A 21,661-nucleotide genomic window follows, 5' to 3' on the forward strand; every position below is an offset into this window, starting at 1 on the left:
AATTAAAACCAAGACTATCTGTTGTAAGTATATGGCGGGATACACTTGAATTAAAGCTGCTCTAATCAATATTTGTGTGTGAACAATGGTTCAAACATGTAATGTGAAAGGACGAGTCGCTCTTGCTCGATGTTGCAACTTTACTGTTTTGGTAAATGGTAAATGGTCTTCACTTATATAGCGCTTATCAATCTTAGCGGTTCCCAAAGCACTTTACAGATCAGGTCACATTCACCCATTCACACACTGATGGCGACCGAGCTGCCATCCAGGGTGCTGGTCTCCATCGGGAGCAAGTTCGGATTCAGTGTCTTGCTCATGGACACTTCGTCATGACGGGGGGAGGCGGAGATCGAACCCTCAGATAGCTATTCTGCCAGTCTTTACAGCTTATTGCTTCGCAAAGATCTGAAGGTGATTAGCCTATAGGCTGTAAAGCTTCAGTAAAATTAGATTTTTACATACCACGGACATCAGAGGATAAGGTGAAGGCAAATTTATTCAAACAGAATAAGTGGGAACACACCCACAACCTCACCTACACGAATATATCGGCAATCGCCGGTTGTTGGGCTGACTTTGGCCGGTTGGAAAATTTTAACATATCGCCCAACCCTGGTCCGTATCTTTTTGGGATATGTCCTGTTTCGACTTTGTTTACAACATTACTATATTGGGCATTGGTTACATAAAACCCAAAGGTCTTTGTAACCAACACTGTTAGAAACTAAACTGCAGTGGATATAGTGATGTGGTACCATGTGTGCAAACTGTGCATCAGTGATGTCCAAATTTAACTTAAAAACACACAGAAAAAACACGTCACGTTCACTATGGTGTGTTGTCAACTTCCTTTGCTTTGATCCATGTTCTTGGGCCTTGTAACCCCATTTCGGAACAAGTGACTGAAATGCAAAACAGCCCATACTGTTTTGGGGCTACAACCTTCCCTGTTTCCAAACTATTACATCATGTTTTGATGATGAGAAGTGTACAATGTGTTTATGTTACAGGGGGTGTTTTCTTAACACCTTTGATTGGAGGCATGCCCCTGTGGTTTGACACATAATTATTTATCTAGAAGGTGTGAAAAGGCTGCCATGCAAAATGGGCCATTATTTGTAGTATAATGACATGTTGTTTCTCAGTTTAGGGAATATCATATTCTCTTAGGCATTTGTCAGTTTAGACAGGAAGTGTGTGTGTGGTGCAGTGCAGTGTTAGCTGATCTATTGTACATCTAAATTTGATACATAGTATCTATTCTCATTGTTTGAGATTGTTTTATATACATGGTCCCTGGCAAAAAAGAAAAAAGAAAAAGTCCAAGCTATACTTGTCACAAAAGTAACTCTCACTAAGAATTTAATGAAATTTAGCTTCATCAGAGACAGTGATTTTGCATCTGAACAGAGTGTCTAGCAGCCCCCTGATTATCTTTTCCATGAGACAAGTCAAGGTTAATCAGCAATCTCAGTGATCACAACCTGGACAAATAAAACCCAAACTATCTGTGAGAACTATATGACTGGATACACTTGACTGAACCTTTTTATATAAACAATGGATCCTCAATGAGGACAAGTCGCTCTTAGTGTCTCTGAACACATTGTTCTGATGTTACAGTCCGCAACTTTACTGTTTTGATTCACTCTCACAGCTCTCAACTCAGCGTTCAATAAGTGCCGGCCGGACAGATGACTACTCATTTAAGACGGGCTACGTTATTATATTCATTTTTGATTATTCTGATGAATTTGCTTTGCGTGTACATTTTAAGACCACTAGTAGCCTTCGCTTCAAAACAATGCGAGCATGATGACCTATCTGTCTGTATCAGCCCCCACGTGGTGTGAACGTGTGTGTGTGTGAATGTGTGTGTCCTGCCGAGTAGAGGGCGGAGAGTTGTCTTCAGTGTTTGACAAACATTAATTAAAAATTCAATTCAATTCAGTTCAATTTTATTTATATGGCGCCAAATCACAACAAAAGTCATCTCATGACACTTTACAAATAGAGCAGGTCTAGACCGACTCTTTATAATGTTATTACAGAGACCCAACAGTTCCCACCATGAGCAAGCACTTTGGCGACAGTGGCAAGGAAAAACTTCCTTTTAAGAGGCAGAAACCTCGAGCAGAACCAGACTCTAGGTGGGCGGTCATCTGCTTTGACCGGTTGGGTTTGAGAGAGAGGGAGAGAGAGAGAGAGAGAGGGAGAAAGAGAGAGGGGGAGAGACAGACAGACAGACAGAAAGAGACAGAGAGAGAGAGATAGACATAGAGACACAGATAGACAGACGGACAGACAGACAGACAGACAGAGATGTATGGCAGCACTAGCAGTAGAAATAGCAGCTATAATTATAATGATACTGGAAATATGACTGATAATAGTAGTTACAGCTGTAATACTAGCTGAGATTAATAATAGCAGCTTTAATAGTTACAGAACTACGACTAAACATAATAACTGTAGTGATGAGAGTCAGGCAGGCCCATGGCAGCAGCACCCAGGCGTACCAGGACCACGATCCACAGCAACCTGCGAGACGAGAAAGCACAAAGAAACTCCGGGGAAGAAATAAAGTTAGTAACATGCATTGGACTGTGATGAATGTGCAAAGATGAAGAGGGAGAGGAGGAAAGCGCAGTGCATCATGGGAAGTCCCCCAGCAGTCTAGGCCTATAGCAGCATAACTAGGGGGCTGGTCCAGGCAGGCCTGAGCCAACCCTTAACTATAAGCGTTATCAAAAAGCAAAGTTTTAAGCCTACTCTTAAAAGTAGAGAGTGTGTCTGCCTCCCGGACCCAAACTGGGAGCCGATTCCACAGGAGAGGAGCTTGATAGCTGAAGGCTCTGGCTCCTGTTCTGCTTTTGGAGACTCTAGGAACCACAAGCAACCCTGCATTCTGGGAGCGCAGTGCTCTAGTGGGGTAATAGGGGACTATGAGCTCTTTAAGATATGATGGTGCCTGACCAGTAAGAGCTTTGTAAATCAGGAGAAGGATTTTAAACTCTATTCTAGATTTTACAGTGAGCCAGTGCAGCGAAGCTAACACAGGAGAAATATGATCTCTTTTCCTGGTTCCTGTCAGTACACGTGCTGCAGCATTCTGGATCAGCTGGAGAGTCCTCAGGGACTTATTGGGACAGCCTGATAATAAGGAATTGCAATAATCCAGCCTAGACGTGACAAATGCATGGACTAATTTTTCTGCATCTGTTTGAGACAGGATCTTCCTGATTTTTGCAATGTTACGGAGGTGAAAGAAGGCAGTCCTTGAAATTTGTTTTACGTGGGAGTTAAAGGACATGTCCTGATCAAAGACAACTCCGAGATTCCTCACGGTGGCGCTGAAGGCCAGGGCAATGCCATCTAGGGTAACAATATCCTTAGATACTGTGTTTCTGAGGTGTTCAGGGCCAAGAACAATAACTTCTGTCTTGTCTGAATTCAACATCAGATACTTACAGGTCATCCAGGTCTTTATGTCCTTAAGGCATGCTTGGAGCTTGGCCAACTGATGAGGTTCTTCTGTCTTGATCGATGAATATAGCTGGGTATCATCCGCATAGCAATGAAAATGTATGGAGTGTTTTCTAATAATATCCCCTAAAGGAAGCATATATAAGGTGAATAGTATTGGTCCAAGCACAGAACCTTGTAGAACTCCATGACTGACTTTGGCGTACATGGAGGATTCATCGTTAACATGTACAAACTGAGATCGATCTGATAAATATGACTTAAACCAGCTTAGTGCGGTTCCTTTGATGCCAATTAAATGTTCCAGTCTCTGTAATAGGATATGATGGTCAATGGTGTCGAATGCAGCACTAAGATCTAACAAAACAAGTATAGAGACAAGTCCCTTGTCTGATGCAGTTAGAAGGTCATTTGTAACTTTCACCAGTGCCATCTCCGTGCTATGATGAGCTCTGACACCTGACTGAAAGTCCTCAAGCAACTTATTGTCATGTAGAAAATCACACAGCTGGTTGGCGACTGCTTTCTCAAGAATCTTGGAGAGAAAGGGAAGGTTCGATATAGGTCTATAGTTGGCTAAAACCTCTGGATCAAGAGTGGGCTTTTTAAGAAGAGGTTTAATTACAGCTACTTTAAAGGACTGTGGTATGTAGCCTGTTAATAAAGACAGATTGATCATGACTAGTAAAGAAGTGCTGACTAAAGGTAAAACCTCTTTAAGAAGCCTAGTTGGGATGGGAAGTTGATGGCTTAGATGGAGAAATGGTTTTAGTAATTTGGTGAAGGTCAATGGGAGAAAAGCAATCTAAATATACATCAGGTTTTACAGCTGTTTCTGAGATTCCTATGTTTGAAGGTAAGGTACCACCAGGAGGTGATCAATTCTGTCTCTAGTTAGAATTTTATCATTAAAGAAGCTCATGAAGTCATTACTGCTGAGGGTTATAGGAATACATGGCTCAATAGAGCTGTGGCTCTCTGTCAGCCTGGCTACAGTGCTGAAGAGAAACCTGGGGTTGTTCTTGTTCTCTTCTATTAATGTTGAGTAATAGGCTGCTCTGGCTTTACAGAGGGCCTTCCTATAAGTTTAAGACTATCTTGCCAAATTAAACGTGATCCTTCCAGTTTGGTGGAACGCCATTTCCTTTAAAGTTTCTGCACTGTTTGCTTTAATTTGCGGGTTCGGGTGTTATACCTGAGTTGGCTAGCCTGCTACCTGCCTGTCCTGAGTCAGCTAGCCTGCTACCTGCTTGTCCTGAGCCGGCCAGCCTGCTACCTGCCTGTCCTAAGCCAACTTTCCCCTATCCCCAGGAGCCTTTCGTGGAACAACTGAGGAGCCACCCTGACATCCAGAGGTCTCCTTTTGAGGGTACTCGCCTGGCTATTTTCACAGGGTCCCGTGGAGGCCGCAGGAGACATGGTCATCATGGCTCCCAATGCCATTGCCAGCCTCAGCTGCCCAGCGTTCCAGAGACTCAGCTGCCCAGCATCCCGGTCTCCAGGCTGCCCAGCGCCACAGAATCTCAGCTGCCCAGCATCCCGGTTTTCTCGCTGCCCAGCACCTCAGAGATGACACCAGCTCCACCGGCTCCCCGCCAAGTCCTGGTTCCCAGTTGGATTCCCCGCCGACTACTGCTTCTCCTGAGCTGCAGACTTCTCCTGTCGTCTCTGGTTCCTAGGCTGCAGCTGACTCCTGCTTCTGGCTCCCGGTCAGCGTTCCTGCCAACTCCTGCCTCTGGCTCCCAGTCGGTGGACCAACTGACACCTGTTCCTGTGCTGCAACAATCGGCTGTTTTCTCCTGCTTCCCTGGCTCTACCGACCTCCAGTCCTGCTGTCCCAACACCATCCTCCAGTTTGTCTGTCTGGTTGTCCTCCAGAGCATCTCCGCATGTCCGGTCATCCTCTTGCCCGTCCTTCAGACCGGCACCACCCGTCTGTCCAGTCCCCAGGCCATCCACCTGAGGTTTCCTGCGCAGCCTCTGCCCTGCACCCAGGCCATCCGCCTGAGGTCCCCTGTGACTTCCCTGTCCTTCAGTTCCCAGGCCACTTGTCCCTGACCACTGCCTGCCTCAGAATCCTGTATGTCTTTGTCTCATTGTCTCACACAGGAAGATTTGAGTTCCTGTAAGAAAAGGGAAATCAGTAACTGGTCACCATCTGACTGCTACGCATCTGCTCAAAGGGGGGCACCAGGAAACATGAAGAAGATAAGAGATAAATATCTTGTCTTGTCTTATCAAAAATGATGAAAATGATAATCAGAGGGCTGCTAGACGCTCTGTTCAGATGCACAATCACTGTCTCTGATGATGGTGGAGACTCTGGATGCAGCTGACCTCTGTATCTCTCCTCTCAACACTGTTACTCCCAAGGTCAGGCTCATCATTGCACTGCTGTGCTGCATCGCTCTGCTCACTGTGATGCTCAACTTGTTGGTCATCATCTCCATCTCCCACTTCAGGCACGGAAGCTTTGTTTATTCTATGCTGTTATTCTACGACCTACTTTAGCTCTGAGTCCACCCTCTATTCAAGGATTTGACTGTGTTTTTAAAAAGCTAAGACAGGCCAGAGATGTCAGTACTTGCTCTTATAAATGAAAATGTGATTCCCAGTGGGTTTTTCTGAATAAATGTGTCACAATAGCAGTAATCATAATGATAAACGTCTACTTAATACCACCAAACTGCTGTACTGATTTGTTCAGATAGATGATTGATGATCATGTAGACTATGTAGAGTTTGGCTTTCATATTCCATATTCTGTCTGTATTCTCACAATAATTGCTGTGACCTGAACTCATTTGCACTTATTATGAGGCACTAATCATAATCTCCCCCTCCAGGCAGCTCCACACCCCCACCACACGCTGTGTCTGACTTGCTGGTGGGCCTTGCAGTGATGCCATCTGCAATCCTCCTCCTGCAGTCCTGTGGGTTTCTGGGTAAAATCACATGTGCTCTTTCGTACCTGTTTAGCTTCACCCTCACCTCTGCCTCTATTGGGAACATGGTGCTCATATCAGTGGACCGCTATGTGGCTATTTGTGTCCCTCTGCGCTATTCTTCCATGATAAAACCAAGAACAGTTAAAATCAGTGTGTCTCTGTGTTGGTTTTGTTCTGTTCTCTACAACTTTATAATACTGAAAGATCACTTGTCACAAATAGATTTGTCTAATTCCTGCTATCAAGAATGTGCAGTTACCATAAACTACATTTCAGGGGCAGTAGACTTGCTCCTCACCTTTTTTGGCCCTGTTACTGTGATCATAGTTCTCTATATGAGAGTGTTTGTGGTGGCTGTGAAACAGGCTCGTGTCATGCGGTCTCAAATTCCAGCTGTCAAATCAAATACTGTGACTGTTAAGAAATCCTGTAGTATTGTAGTATTTGTTCCTTTTTTGTTTGGCTAAATGTCATGTTTTCTTATATATGTGAAACAGTGTACGTCTTGGGATGCAAGACTAATTAAAAAATATCGTCTGATAATAAAGTGAAATCAAATCAGATCAAATATTTGGTGGTCCATGTTTGCAATGAAAAATCATACCATGTCTGGAAAATACACTAGAAGCAATGACTAGATAAAGAATGAAAGAAAAACGGGGTTGTAGAGATGGGGATCACAGTGGATAGTGGTAGTTTGAAAGAGGGAGGGACATGTAGGGAGGGCGAAAATGTAGTGATGGAGTCAACGATGAAATGGAAAAGTTGCTGATTAGGAGCTGGGAAAAAGGTGTGTGGAGAGTAACAAGAGGAAGAGAGAGAGGGAGGGCACCAGGAAAGATGGTGGAAATGAGGAAGATACGATAAAATAAGATAATCCTTTATTAATCCCTCAGCGGAGAAATTTGCTACGTTACATACAGGATAGTGCAATAGCAGAGACATAAGTAGAAAGATCAAGACATAATGAATAAAAACAATAAAGGCCATCATAAAAAAAAGATACTAAAACTAAAAAAACAACTATAATTTAGAAATTTACAGAACAAGAGAAAGAAAGGTAAGGGAATTATGCTGTATTGCACATAGAGAGACATTGCACCATTTGTTATCCATTCAGAAATATTTGAATTGTCCATTCCGGTGTGCGTGGTCTTCTGGGAGCAATGCTGATTGTAGAGCCTGACAGCAGCCGGGAGGAAAGACCTACGCTATCTCTCCTTCACACACTGCAGGTGAAGCAGCCTGTCACTGAAGGAGCTGCCCAGTGCTGCCAGAGTGTTAACTTTGGACATCACTGATGGACAGTTTGAACACATGGTACCACATCACTATATATTTTTTAACTTTTATTTTTCACTTAAATATTGTAAATGTATATATTTTTATTTTCTATATCTTATTTTTATATTTTGTACATACTTTTATTTCTAAATTTATGCTGCTTTCTAATCTTGAATGGGAGCACCAGTACTGTAAAATTTCCCCCCCGGGGATCAATAAAGTATTTCTGATTTCTGATTCTGATTCACAGTGGATAGTGGTAGTTTGAAAGAGGGAGGGAGATGCAGGGAGAACAACAATGGAGTGGGGGAGTGAATTACATCATTAAAGAGCTGATTATTAGGAGCTAGGGAGAAAACAAGCTGATGGGATGAGCAAGAGGAGGAGAGAGAGGGAGAGCAACAGGAAAGCTGAAGAGGGAGATAAATATCTTATCTTATGAAGAAGTGAATCAGAGGGCTGACCTCAGCTGCTGTCTGTTCAGATGCACTGTCTCTGTCTATCACTGTCTCTGATGATGATGGAGACTCTGGAAGCAGCTGACCTCTGTATCCCTCCCCTCAACACCTCTTGCAGGTCAATGTCTGTTACTCCCACAGCCAGGCTCATCATAACACTGCTGTGCTGCATCGCTCTGCTCACTGTGATGCTCAACTTGTTGGTCATCATCTCCATCTCCCACTTCAGGCACAGACACTTTTCTTGAAATATAACATCTGACAGTGTGTATGAATTGAATTCATGGATGGAAGTTTTGTTTATTCTCTGCTGTTCTATGCTAAAAAAAATCCCACCCTCTATACAAGGTTTTCAAAAAGCTAAGACAGGCCAGAGATGTCACTACTTTCACTTGCAGATGAAAATGTTATTCTCACTGTATAAATGTGTCACAATAGCAATAATCGTGATGATTAATGTCTTACTACGCCCAAACTGCTGTACTGATTAGTTCAAATAGCTGATTGATATTCTAAAGCTTTATTTGTCATGTCGGCTATGTTGAGTTTGGCTTTCATATTGCTGTGTCTATAAAAGTAACATTTCTCTTTCCATATTCTGTCTGTATTCTCACAATAATTGCTGTGACCTAAACTCATTTGCACTTATTATGAGGCACTAATCATACTCTCCCCCTCCAGGCAGCTCCACACCCCCACCAATCTCATCCTCCTCTCCCTGGCTGTGTCTGACTTGCTGGTGGGCCTTGCAGTGATGCCATCTGCAATCCTCTTCCTGCAGTCCTGTGGGTTTCTGGGTAAAATCACATGTGCTCTTTCGTACCTGTTTAGCTTCACCCTCACCTCTGCCTCTGTTGGGAACATGGTGCTCATATCAGTGGACCGCTATGTGGCTATTTGTGTCCCTCTGCACTATTCTTCCATGATAACACCAAGAACAGTTAAAATCAGTGTGTCTCTGTGTTGGTTTTGTTCTGTTATCTACAACTTTATAATACTGAAAGATCACTTGTCACAAATAGATTTGTCTAATTCCTGCTATCAAGAATGTGCAGTTACCATAAACTACATTTCAGGGGCAGTAGACTTGCTCTTCACCTTTTTCGGCCCTGTTACTGTGATCATAGTTCTCTATATGAGAGTGTTTGTGGTGGCTGTGTCACAGGCTCGTGTCATGCGGTCTCAAATTTCAGCTGTCAAATCAAATACTGTGACTGTTAAGAAATCTGAGATCAAGGCTGCTCGAACTCTTGGTGTTACTCTTCTTGTGTTTATAATTTGTCTCTGTCCATACTACATCCCTTCCATAGCAGGACAGGACACCACAGCTGGTGTTGACTCATCAGCTCAAATGTGGCTCTTCTTTTGTAACTCCAGTTTTAATCCTTTGATATATGCCCTTTTCTACCCCTGGTTTAAAAGAGCGAGTAAACTCATTGTCAGCCTTCGGATACTGCAGCACGGTTCCTGTGAGGCCAAAATAATGTAGGGATAAGTATATAAACTGACTCATGAAGGTGAATTGAAGTCTTAAGTAATGGTGAAGAAATATACTGTATACATACTGACTAATATTATGAATGTGAAACCTTTTATAAAGCACTTTGTCACATTGTTAAGAAAAGTGCTATATAAGATTATTGTTATTATGATTATTATTGTTGCTATATTTCATTGATGACTTTCTGTCTATACATGGAATTGGGACTTTTTTATGTAAATGTATATATCAGCAGTTTAGTTCATATAATCTGGCCTTCATTACCTCAACAAGTACTAATGAAGATTTTGTTTGTGTAAAATTAAAGCAACATTTATGTACCAAATTGTCTCACACAGGAAGACTATGCAGCATGTTCTACAGCACTTTTATTGTGACCCAAAAAGAGACAGCTGCAGGCCATAAACTTGATTTCCTGTAAGAAAAGGGAAGTCAGTGACTGGTCTCCAGGTTCTCTCCCTGTTCATCTTAAAGCTAGACTGCCTAGACTGCTACGCATCTCCTCAAATATTGTGGGTCAAACGCTGGAGTCAAGTTTTCAACCTGCGTACACAAAAAGAAAGTTGTCTGTGGCTTGTAATGATGCATCAGACCCTTCATATTTTATTTGAAGAATATCAGCTTTTGCCATCAAACAGAAGAAGTCCCACGGGCTCGACTGAACAGACTGTGGAACTCCTTCTTTATTCCTGTCTGTCAAACTGTTGAGACAGTTTGGGTTCTAAGTAGGCACCAGTGTACCTGTGTAGACTAAGCACCAAATGTAAAATTGAGCAATTAAATTCAGAATCAGAATCAGAATCAGAAACTGTTTATTGCCAAGTAACATACAACATTACAAGGAATTTGCCGTGGTCTGATGGTGCTATTGTTTTGACAACAAATATGTAAAAGTAAAGGTAAAAGAATAAGATAAGATAAATAACAAACAGTGCAGTGACCAAATAAAGTGTCCAGTAGGGGGTGCGTACGTTAATGTAACGCAGGGGGGACAGGGGCGGTGTACTTTGATATAACGTATAACTTGCAAGGCTTTGGCCGTGTTGGTCAGGTTGACTGCAGAGGGGAAGAAGCTGTTTTTGTGGCGGGAGGTTTTGGTCCTGATGGACCGCAGCCTCCTGCCAGAGGGGAGGGGGTCAAACAGATAGTGTCCGGGGTGGGAGGGGTCGGCAGCGATCTTCCCTGCTCTCCTCAGGGTCCTGGAGGAGTACAAGTCCTTAAGAGGTGGGAGGTTGCAGCCAATCACCCTCTCTGCAGACACTGCAGTCTGCGTCTGTCCTTGGTGGAGGCAGCAGCGTACCAGACAGTGATGGAGGAGGTGAGGATGGACTCTATGATGGCAGTGTAGAAGTGAACCAGCATTGTTTGTGGCAGGTTAAACGTCCTCAGCTGCCTCAGGAAGTACATCCTCTGCTGTGCTTTCTTGATGACGGAGCTGATGTTCAGCTCCCAGGTTGTTGCTGTTGCACCAAGTCACCAGATGGTCAATCTCCCACCTGTAGGCAGACTCATCCTCACCAGAGATGAGTCCGATGAGATGCTGTCTCTGTCCATACTACATCCCTTCCATAGCAGGACAGGACACCACATGTGCTGTAGATTCATCAGCTCCAATTTGGCTGTTCTATTGTAACTCCAGTTTGAATCCTCTGATCTATGCCTTTTTCTACCCCTGGTTTAGAAAAGCAGTTAAACTCATTGTCAGCCTTCAGATACTGCAGCACGATTCCTGTGAGGCCAAAATAATGTTGAAATTAGAATTATACTGATACATACTGACATTTTCTGAAGGTGAATTCAATTTATTTGCTGTTTTGTCAACTGTCAACACAAAGATTTTTAGTGAACACAGTGAAAGCACAATATTTTGATATATTGACATCTTGATAGAGCTGCAAAAAAGTATTCAAGATGTAAACCATTATACTTATACTAACAACCTTTGCCAGTGAAGATGATGGAGTTATAACACCCTCGGTTTAGAAAAGTTGTTGAATATACAGTTTCAATGTAGAAATTAGAAATATACTGTATACATACTGACTCATTTTATGAAGGTGTAACCTTTTGTGAAGCTCTTTGTAACATTGTTAAGAAAAGTGCTATATAAGAAGATTATTATTATTATTATTATTATTATTCAATGATGACTTTCTGTCTATAAAAGGTATTGGGGCTTTTTCTGTAAATATATATCAGCAGTTTATTTCACATAATCTGGCCTTTATTACCTCAACAAGTACTAATAAATAATATGTTGTTTGTGTAAAATTAAAGCAAGAACAAAACAGTTATGAACCAAATGGTCTCACACAGGAAGATTTGATTTCTTGTAAGAAAAGGGAAATCAGTCACTGGTCTCCAGGCTCTGATTGGAATCAGTGTGTGGTACAGTTGTCTCCCTGTTCATCAGAATCAAGTTCTCAGCCTGCGTGCACAAAAAGAAAGTTGTCTCTGGCTCTTAATGATACATCAGACCCTTCATATTTTATATCATATATTAAAAATGAAACCATACAGAATAAAAAAGTTGACATGTTAAATTCTTGTATTCTCCAGTTTAGAAAATGTACCCACAATGATTCCCCTTTACTTGCAGTAAACAGATGAGCTGCAACGATTAGTTTATTAATTGATGAGTCAAAAGAAAATTAGGCACCTTTTTTCATTATTGATTACTCGCTTTTGATAGTTTCAGGTTCTTAAACCTATTTTCCACTTTTGTCCTAAATTAAAATTTTGGACAATTTTTCACTTGTGTTTTATAGACCAAATTAATCAATTGATAATGGCAGATTAAGTTATAATGAAGATGATCATTAGTTGCAGCCCTAGATAAACACACACACACACACACACATTTAAAAAAAGTAATCAACAATAATGTTTACACAGAGGGGTGTATTTAATGTTTCACAGATTTTTCAATTCCTTCATTTCTGGGATTGTTAAAAAAGATCTGTCAGTGTGCACAAAATGAGAAGTCACATAGTACATCATAAAGAAAATATACTGCATGGTTTTAAAAATATTGCTTGATAAATTATCTGTTTATTTGTTTACACTACGCTTTTTTTGTTTGTTTTTTTGTTTAACAATCATCCAGAGAATCTAATAACCTAACCTCAAAAATAAAACCATTTTTGATAAATATAATTTCAGAAATACTTTGTTAGACAGCTATAATGCCACATGCTGCTATGATACCAGCCACAATTATGAAAATGTATATATACGCTATTGCTAACAAAGATTCAAAGCTTTCAAATCTAAAGGTTCTCCTCAGCTTTGATCATAATTTATTTGTGACACGTAAGACATACCCCAAACGGAATATTTTTGTTAAAGCTTTGTAGTTGTAATTACTTTCTTTTTGCAATTTTCCTCCTAAAGTTCTCAGAGATTGACCCTGTAAAAATTTTGTCATGGACGCTACACAGTGAAGAGGACAAACATATAACCCATGTGATGGTATTTAGAGTCCAGTGTCTATTTAAGTGGATGTGTGGTATTTCATTAGGAGGCACCGGTGGTTCTGCACATTGGCCTGGAGTAGTCGCTTTGGTTGATGGTGTTTTTGGCTGCCAGCCTGATGCAGTAGGTGGTCCAGGGCTTGAGGTCAGTCTCTGTGTAAAAGTCACCTTCCACGGTTCTCACTCTAGGTTGCTGATTGGCCTGCTGCTCTCTCTGTTCCTCCTCGATCACGAGCGTGTACTCGGTCGCATCCGTCACTGTCGTCCACTTCACATACACGGAAACCCCATTTACATTTACAGTGAGCACTTCTGGGATTTCAAGACCTGAAAGACAGAGGGAGGGGGGATGGGGTTGAGAGAGATGGGTGAGAAATGAACTGTTGTTTTATAGTACAGGCCTATATGACCTACGATAATGTGGCCGTCATGATTCATAACTATATATAACATTATCTCTAGGTTATGTAACAACACCACACTCACCTTCGTCTAAATGGGCATAGACTTGAGTGGCCCGCAAATCTCTTCTTCTGCGACTTCCTGTTGGACCTGAGGAAGGTGAGCAACAAGTGATTCGATGAAATAGATCATGGGATGGATTTGGCGGCACTGAGAGAATTGTGGCTGTTAACTGGCTAACACACAGCACACAGTTTTCTGTGAGGGCCAGTCAGCTACTTTGGTGATCCATTTAATCTCCCATTAGTTTCTCATCTTAAGTTGCAGTCCTCAAAAGGTGCGATATTGCTGCTAAAATTATAAAATGGTTGTATTGTTCTGTAATGGTTCACTTCATTCACACTGTTTTAAAAAACAAACCAAGAGCTGTAACCTTGAAGTCACACTGCATGGACTCGCAGGTTACTGGACAGTTTGTCACCCCGTATCTTCAGCGCTACGTGGATATTATATATATTTAGTAGCAAACAGACAGAAACGGGACACAATAAGAGACATTTTGTTACGAGGGGGCCGTTACTGTGTGGTTGCTACATTGACACAAAAAAATTGTTTAAAGACGAACTGCGAATGTGTCCGGGGAAATCCCTTTACTCGTGCTGAAGTGCATTCGCGTTACCATGGTTACAATACGAGCTTGAGTAAACGTTGCCTAGGCCATATATACACCGCTTATACAAATCAGGAGATCGCTTTCTTAAGAGTTAACAGTGGATTCAATAGTAGCTTAGCGTTTGAATTCATGTATCAACTATCACATAGTTGTTTGGTTGGTCCGTTCGCTTTCACACCACAAACGAAGCGGACCCCTGTGCAGATCAAGACCCTCCTTTTCAGGTGGTTTCGGTCCGGTTGTTTAGCCCACACCATAGTTCCAACCGACAGCTTTCATACCAAGCCAAACCAACTGAACCAAACAGGAAAACGGAAAGTTTGTTTGAACCAAATCTAACAGATGAGGTGTGAAAGCCCCCTTATGTACTCATACACCATTGGACATCGGACAAACAATGAGATAAAACAAAAAGCAATGTGTTATGAGTCTTGCAGCAACAGCCAAAATTGGACGGAAGGCAGATTATTTTCCTGAGTCCTGTGCATTTTCACCGTGTGTCCTGACCTGTAATATCTCGGTTAGCGTTGCTCTCTCCCTCTGCGTTGCTGGCTGTCACTTCAGTGGCGCCAGGACTGAAGTTGGTCAGCTGGCAGGAGAGCTCGGTGGTGTTGCAGAGCTTCACGCGGACTGCCCCCGACACATTGTAGACAGCGTACCTCGTGGCAAACACTGACGCATCCCAGGAGAGCACAGCAGACTGTCTGTTGCCAGTGTATTTCACATTCTGTGGAGCACAGGGGACTGGGGAAGACACGGCGATAATGCTGTTAACAGGAGGACTGGGAGACATTTTGAGTTGTTAAGCAAATTTTTAGGTTAACACTTTATTTAAAGTCCCCCTATTTATAAGCAGTATACAAACATCTATTATTTATTAATGTACAGTATATGTTAGCGATATTCTGTATTATTTCAACTGTGTATTAATTTGTTTGCATACCAGCTTCCACTTATGCGTACCCACGAGAGGACTTATAATTGCTTACAACTACATTACTGTGTGTTTTAAACTGTTTGTTACATAAATAGGGGGAATTCAAGTGTTGACAACTTTAATTTACATAAAACTAAACCCAAAGAGAGAAAGGAAGAAAAGGGAACTTTTGTATAAATGTGTAAAGGTCACTAATAACCTTCTGTATAAAGCCTGGGATGACAGCAGCGTTAAGCGTTACCTGTGACTCCAGTAAAGGCGCTGGACGGCTCGCTGACCCCGGCTGAGTTTCTGGAGCGTGCAGTGAGGTTATAAGCTGTGCTGCAAGGCATGGGGAACTCAAAGTACGTCCTGGGCAGCCAGTAGGAAGAGACCTCCATCAGGGCCTGTGGGTTGTTCTGGATCCGACCGGTTATCTCCACAAGGTACTCAACATCAGAACAATTGACGCTGTCCCATGACGTCATGGCCCAGTGAGTTCGGCCTATCTCCTGCATTTGGACTTTCAGAGCAGTCGGAGCGCATGGAGCTGACGAGGAAGGAGAATTAGCGCAGTTAAAACGTGCTTCGCTCTTGTTCTTCAGCTGCAGTGTGTCGGCATACCACTCGTAAAATTGTGAAACATTTTCAAAAAGAATAAAATAATCATTTTACAAGACCTTCACCACTAGATTAGCTGTACTACATTGCAGGTATTAAATCGAATGACAGGGAAGCGACAGCTAATTCTCGGCATGATTATTGTATTAGACCTAAGCAAGACTATACAACATTTTTATATCTACGTACTATATTTAACAAACAGAAATCTTGTGTCACTGAGGCCTGAAGTTGTTTTTCAGTGAAATAAATATTCCTGCAAGCACACAGGACTAGAAATAACATCTAAACACTTGCTTTTGTATGCTGAATTAACTAATTGGAGCATTGTTAATAATGGTGACCTCTAATATTTACCTGCTCCCGCCTGCAGAGGTGCAGTAAACGAGCTGTTGCAGACGTCGTCAGAGGCTTCAACAGAGAAATTGTAAATGTCACCACATTCCAGGCCTTCGATGGTGCAGGAGGTGACGGTGCTGTCGCAGTAGAGCGCGTCTCCGTCCATAGACCGGGCACAGCCAAAATACTCCACGGCGCCCTCGCTGGCATCCCAAGACATGACGGCAGAGTTTGTCTCACAGTCAATATCCACTGCGAGACCGGCGGGCGCACAGGGCACTGCGAGGACAGACACAAACAAACTACTGTCAGAGATTCAAGCAGGAAGCGGGCCTGCAGTTTTTAGGGATAATGTTAACTCATCCTTGTTGGTTATGAAGCGCTATACATTAATAAAATCTACTCTAAGAGAGGTGACTAGTGAAGTGTAAATCAAGTGTGCTTTACAATAACTTCAATGTGTCAGTTTAACTGAAAGTAGCAGGTAGATGATTATGGTTGTTATTGATTAGTGCAGTAACAGAACTACAAGAACATCAGGAAAAGCTCAGTCACCCAGAACTGATTTTTAATGAATTATCGCATGAAATAAAAAACTGATTATTGCTGTATGACAGTCTCCAATTAGTTAGCTCCCTCCTCTGTTTGAAAATATGACTTCTTTTTCAGGGCCGCAAGTAAGAATTTGTCAATTAATTATCTATAATGCCCATCTTGTTTTGTCGAAAGAGAGAGTATTTGGGAAATCCTCCTTCATCGTCACACTAACGGTCAAAAACGGTCTTAAATCAATAATGAATGTCACTGAAGGAAAAGAACAGCGAAGAGATGCTGAACTAAAATGTCTTATCATCATCATCATCATCATCATCATCACTTATCTACCTGTTCTGAAGGACGAAGTGCTGGGCTGGCTGGTGCAGTTGTCTCCACTGGCGGTGATGCTTAAGCTGTACGGCTGTCCGCAGTGCAGATCCTCCAGGGAGCAGTTGCTCACTGAGGTGTTGCAGCTCGCAACATGTCCATCCCTTCCTGTGGCCGTCAGGAGGTAGGATGTCGCCACAGGGGAGCGTCCCCACGTCACCTTGGCGCCATTCTCCCCACATGATGGTACCACTGTTACATTGTCTGGGACACAGGGCGCTAGAGAGGACAGAATAACCATGAATATTTCTACAGGTGTTTGTTTATTTAAATCCCCTTTAGCTGCTCGGATTCCGTTCATCCATTGCTTGATATATGACTGTGCATTGAGCTTGTTCTGCTTCTTCAGATTGCCTGCAGAAGCTCTTGACCATACTGCTGGGGAATAATCAAGATGGGATCCAACTTAAGTTCTGAATTACTTGCTTCACTGTATCTTGTATCTTGTAACAACTCTTGGTGACAGCAAGACCTTTTCCCATTCTAGTTAGCATCGTATCTTTGTGTTTCACCCATGACAGTTTGCATAGTGTTGCATGAGAAGATTGTACGGAGCTTGGCTTCTTCGACCCTTGATTAATTGGCACTTTGTCTTAGACACATCCAAAACTAATTTATTCCCGTTATATCCACTCAAGACATTTGTTCTGTCAATCAACTGTAGTTTATCCTCTCAAAACTTCAGGGAGTGATAAAACGAATCAGTCTACAAATACCTGTTTTTATCTTCTTTGGTGGGCTTCTGAGGCTGCTGCATTTATCAGAAGACGCCGACACTATGATGCTATAATGCATGCCACAGCGGATATCCTGGAGTTCACAAGAGTTGGAGGAGCTGTTACAGGAGATGAGGGTTTGGTCGTGGCCCTCAGCGGTCACCAGGTAGAGGGGTGTGTCCTCCGTCAGCTCCCATTCAACATGGATCGTGTCGCTGTTGCATTGTGTCACTGCACTAATGGATGTTAGAGCGCAAGGACCTAAAGGACAGGACACATATGGGAAAGTTATGATCACTGTGTCCTTCTCATTTCTTGTTCTACGTAATCTTTAAGGCCACCTTGTTCAAAAGCTTCATAGGTGCTTTACAGCATTAGTTGTTCTTTATAAACCTTTTAAAACCCGGCAGAGGGGTGTACCAACCAATCAGATCAGATACTGCTATATCCCTTTTTATTACCCACGATGCTCCTTCCAGCAGATGGAAGCACAGATTAGATCAGTTTATAAATCTAAATCTGCTCTTACAACTTTTTTGTACGCAGTTCACTATATTGTTCAATATAGAAGCACAGAGTAAATCTCATGTTGCAGACGATCAGTTGTAACCCCAAATGACTTAACCCAGCCATTGTATTATTATTATTATTATTTGGGCCGGAAAAGAAGAAAAAAGTTTCGCTACACAAATTGAAATCATTTTTTTGTTGTTGTTGTTTTACAGCTAAAAATAATTCCAATGCTCAACCTGAGAATCTGAGTTCAGGAGTAGAAGTCACAGTTTGATTAACAAATTCAAGCTGAGAGGGGTCCCAACTGACCACTGCTTCATTTTAAGGGGTCACAAGCCTAAAACGTTTGGAAACCACAGACGTCAATGTAACAGTACTTTAGTTCCAGACACCTTGTCTGTGCTATGGTAAAATGCTTACTAGATAATGTCCCTTCGTAGCCCTTCAGAGACAACAAGCACTTCACTTCACAAATGTTGAGATTGTTGTTGAATACCTGTCTCAAGCTCAAAGGTGGCGCTGTGATTACTCTGGCAGTGTTTGTTGACAGCAGTGACGTGGAAGGTGTAAAGCGTCCCACATTTCAGATCGGGCACATTACAGGGAGAGGAGGCGGTAGCGCAGCTGGAGTTGTGACCTCCGACCCCTTCGGCCAGCACAGAGTAGCTGAGGGCTCCTTCTGAGGCGTCCCACGTCACCCAGGCCGAGTTTGATACGCAGTCCAGATGGCCCTCAATGCCCCTGGGCACACATGGAGCTGTGGAGGATGAGATGGAGAGCAATGAGCATGTAGTTCGAGTGCTCGGTACAAAGACGATTGGCTGACATATTGCAACGAATGGTCATACAAATTAGAATTTTGCGTGGACTGGAAGAAGCTCCCCTGATGAACTGTCGTGTCATGGAGTGCACTAAACCTCCTCCCAATATTGAGGCAAAATATCATTTAATAAGGGGAGAGATACAACGCACTAAGACTTGCTTGAGTTTTCAGTCAGGTGGTAAAAGAAATATGCTTATTCACCATCTTTCCGAGAACAAGCATGCACATTTTGCATTTGAACAAGTGGATGACTGCTTGACGTTTACCTGAGGAAGTCTCTACCACAGGGCTCAGCTTACTCTCGCAGCCGTCTCTTACAGACAGCGCGCTAACGTTGTAGTTCTGTCCACACGGCAGATTGCTTAAGGTGCAGGAAGTGCCACTGGTGTTACAGTGGAGTCTCGCCCCGGTGTTGCTCACTGCCGCCACATGGAAGTACTGGGCATCCGGGTTGGGGGACCAGGACACGGTCATGGCACCATCGGCACACTGTGCATCAATAGCCACATCCTGGGGTGCGCAGGGCGCTGAGGGGCAGAGGCAAAGAGGCAGGTTAATGTCGTATTGTTAAACTACCCAGGAGATTTCTGTGCTGCTGTTGTGTTCCTCAACATTGATAGTAACCTCAATGTTGAGGGACATTGAGGACGATACCTGTCCGCATGTAAGCCTCGTCGCTCTCCACACTGGAGCAGGACTCATCCCGGCCGAACACGCTCACGTTGTAGGTCTGTCCACACTGCAGGTCGCTCAGATCACAGTAGGTCACGGTGCTGTTACATTCGGTCCGGTGGCTTCCATCTGCTGTAACACCCACTGCAAGATAGGAGAGCGCTCCACTGGCTCGCTCCCATGTCACTGCAGCAGAGTTTGAGAGGCACCGTAGGGAAGCCTTAACGTTGGTCGGCCTGCAAGGCACTGGGAGAGAGAGGGGAAAGAGAAGCAGTAAGATTATAGAGTTCCTGTTGCTTCAAAATATATTAGAGAGACGAGAAAATTCACATGTCGGCAACACGTTTAAATGATTCCAACTAAATTAAGAGGACGAAACGCGCAGTGTTTGTGGTTATACCTCACTTTGTGAGGTTCTACAAGCAAATGTTAAACAATAAATGTTTCTTTCTATGGAGCCTGAAAAGAAAAATGATGGACAAAGATAATTATCGTCCTACTTTGACTCAGGCGCTGCGTCCCTGGTTCTCCAAACACAATTCTCCAACAAACCTCTCAAAAGTCTGTGTTCATTCATTCATTGTTATTGTCACATTAACTAAAAAAAAAAGATTGTTGTTCACACTTACCTGACTGCAGATTGAGGTAGGCGTGGCTGTTGTCACACCGTCCATCCTGAGCCGTCACTGTCAGGTTGTAGAGCTGGCCACAATGCATGTTGGGTAGCTGGCAACTGGTCGCGGTGCTGTTACACATGGTCTTGTGACCATCGGGCCCAAAAGCTCGCACCGTGTAGGAGGACACACCCTCTCCTTCTTCCCACGACACAACGCCTGTGTCATTACTGCACACCGTCTCTGCTGTCACTTTCTGCGGTACGCACGGCACTACAGACAGACGGACAGACCGGTGTGGATGAAGTCAGGTATGAATAGAGCTTTAATACAACATGCAAGATGCCTTACAGCTACACTGGATGTTGCGGTTCAGGATAAATGTCTGATGAAGGTTTCCACATCATTATGAGTCTACCTGTGTTGAGCTCCGCAGCAGAGCTTCCGGCGCTGCTACACGTCTCATCTGAAGCGCTAACAGTGATGGAGTAGTTGAGGCCGCACAGCAAGTCATCGAACAAGCATGTTGTCTGGTTGCTGCTGCGCGTTGATGCGTAGCCGCCGTTGCCCTGGGCAACTGCGGTGTATGATGATGCCCCTTTGCTGGGCTCCCAAGAGACCGCCACAGCGCCAGCCTCGCAAACCACCCGGGCCTCCACCTGCTGCGGTACGCAGGGCACTGCACAGACACAAAGAGAGACAAACGATCTGATGATTCAGGATCAGTAAACATCCATACAAATGGAGAACCATCGTTGATAATTATTAGCAATATCAGCGCTGCCAGAGAAAAGACAACGCTACAACTATTTTGCCCAAATCAGTTTCATGGAAATACTGTATTGTTATTTAAGTAGTATATAAAATCACAAAGACGTACAGGAATACAGCACTATTAGTCCTCCAAGTTTTTTATTCATACAGCATCTGCATGATCTTCAGCAACAGAAATATCCCAATATTTCCAAATGTTACCGAAAAGAACATCAGCTGCCAGGCCTCAACATATCAAACCTCTGTGACCACCCTTACCTGCTTGCAGCTGCGTCGTGTCACTCTTCGAGACATTGCACACACTGTTAACGGCGATCACGCTGATGTTGTAGGTGAAGCCACACATGAGGTCTTCCAGGACGCAGGACTGCGATTCTGTCTCGCAGCCAGATTCATGTTCTTCCACGCCGAAGGCTTGGACAACGTAGGAATCAGCCCCTCTGCTGGCCTGCCACTCCACACGGGCTGTGTTGGTCGAGCAGTCCAGTACAGGCACAACATCTTCAGGGGGACAAGGCACT

General features: G+C 43.2%; 1 protein-coding gene and 1 pseudogene across 1 annotated transcript; both read left to right on the forward strand.

Moving 5' to 3' along the window:
- The first annotated feature begins 5,799 nt into the window (after positions 1–5,799).
- Positions 5,800–7,978, forward strand: LOC139287797 (trace amine-associated receptor 13c-like; annotated as a pseudogene).
- A 263-nt stretch (positions 7,979–8,241) lies between these two features.
- Positions 8,242–9,668, forward strand: LOC139288279 (trace amine-associated receptor 13c-like). The gene is made up of 2 exons (XM_070909556.1): positions 8,242–8,408; positions 8,861–9,668. The coding sequence occupies exons 1-2, from the start codon at positions 8,242–8,244 to the stop codon at positions 9,666–9,668; spliced, it is 975 nt and encodes a 324-aa protein (XP_070765657.1).
- The last annotated feature ends 11,993 nt before the right edge of the window (positions 9,669–21,661 follow it).

The sequence above is a fragment of the Enoplosus armatus genome, chromosome 7, assembly GCF_043641665.1.
Source record: "Enoplosus armatus isolate fEnoArm2 chromosome 7, fEnoArm2.hap1, whole genome shotgun sequence".
Classification (NCBI taxonomy): Eukaryota; Metazoa; Chordata; class Actinopteri; order Centrarchiformes; family Enoplosidae; genus Enoplosus; species Enoplosus armatus.

What these genes read in the sequence shown, in the direction of transcription:
- LOC139288279 (XM_070909556.1), top strand. Translation starts at nt 8,242, where the DNA reads ATGGAGACTCTGGAAGCAGCTGACCTCTGTATCCCTCCCCTCAACACC. An exon ending in ATCTCCATCTCCCACTTCAG is followed by an intron (nt 8,409 to 8,860) that starts GCACAGACACTT and finishes CTCCCCCTCCAG; the next exon opens with GCAGCTCCACACCCCCACCA.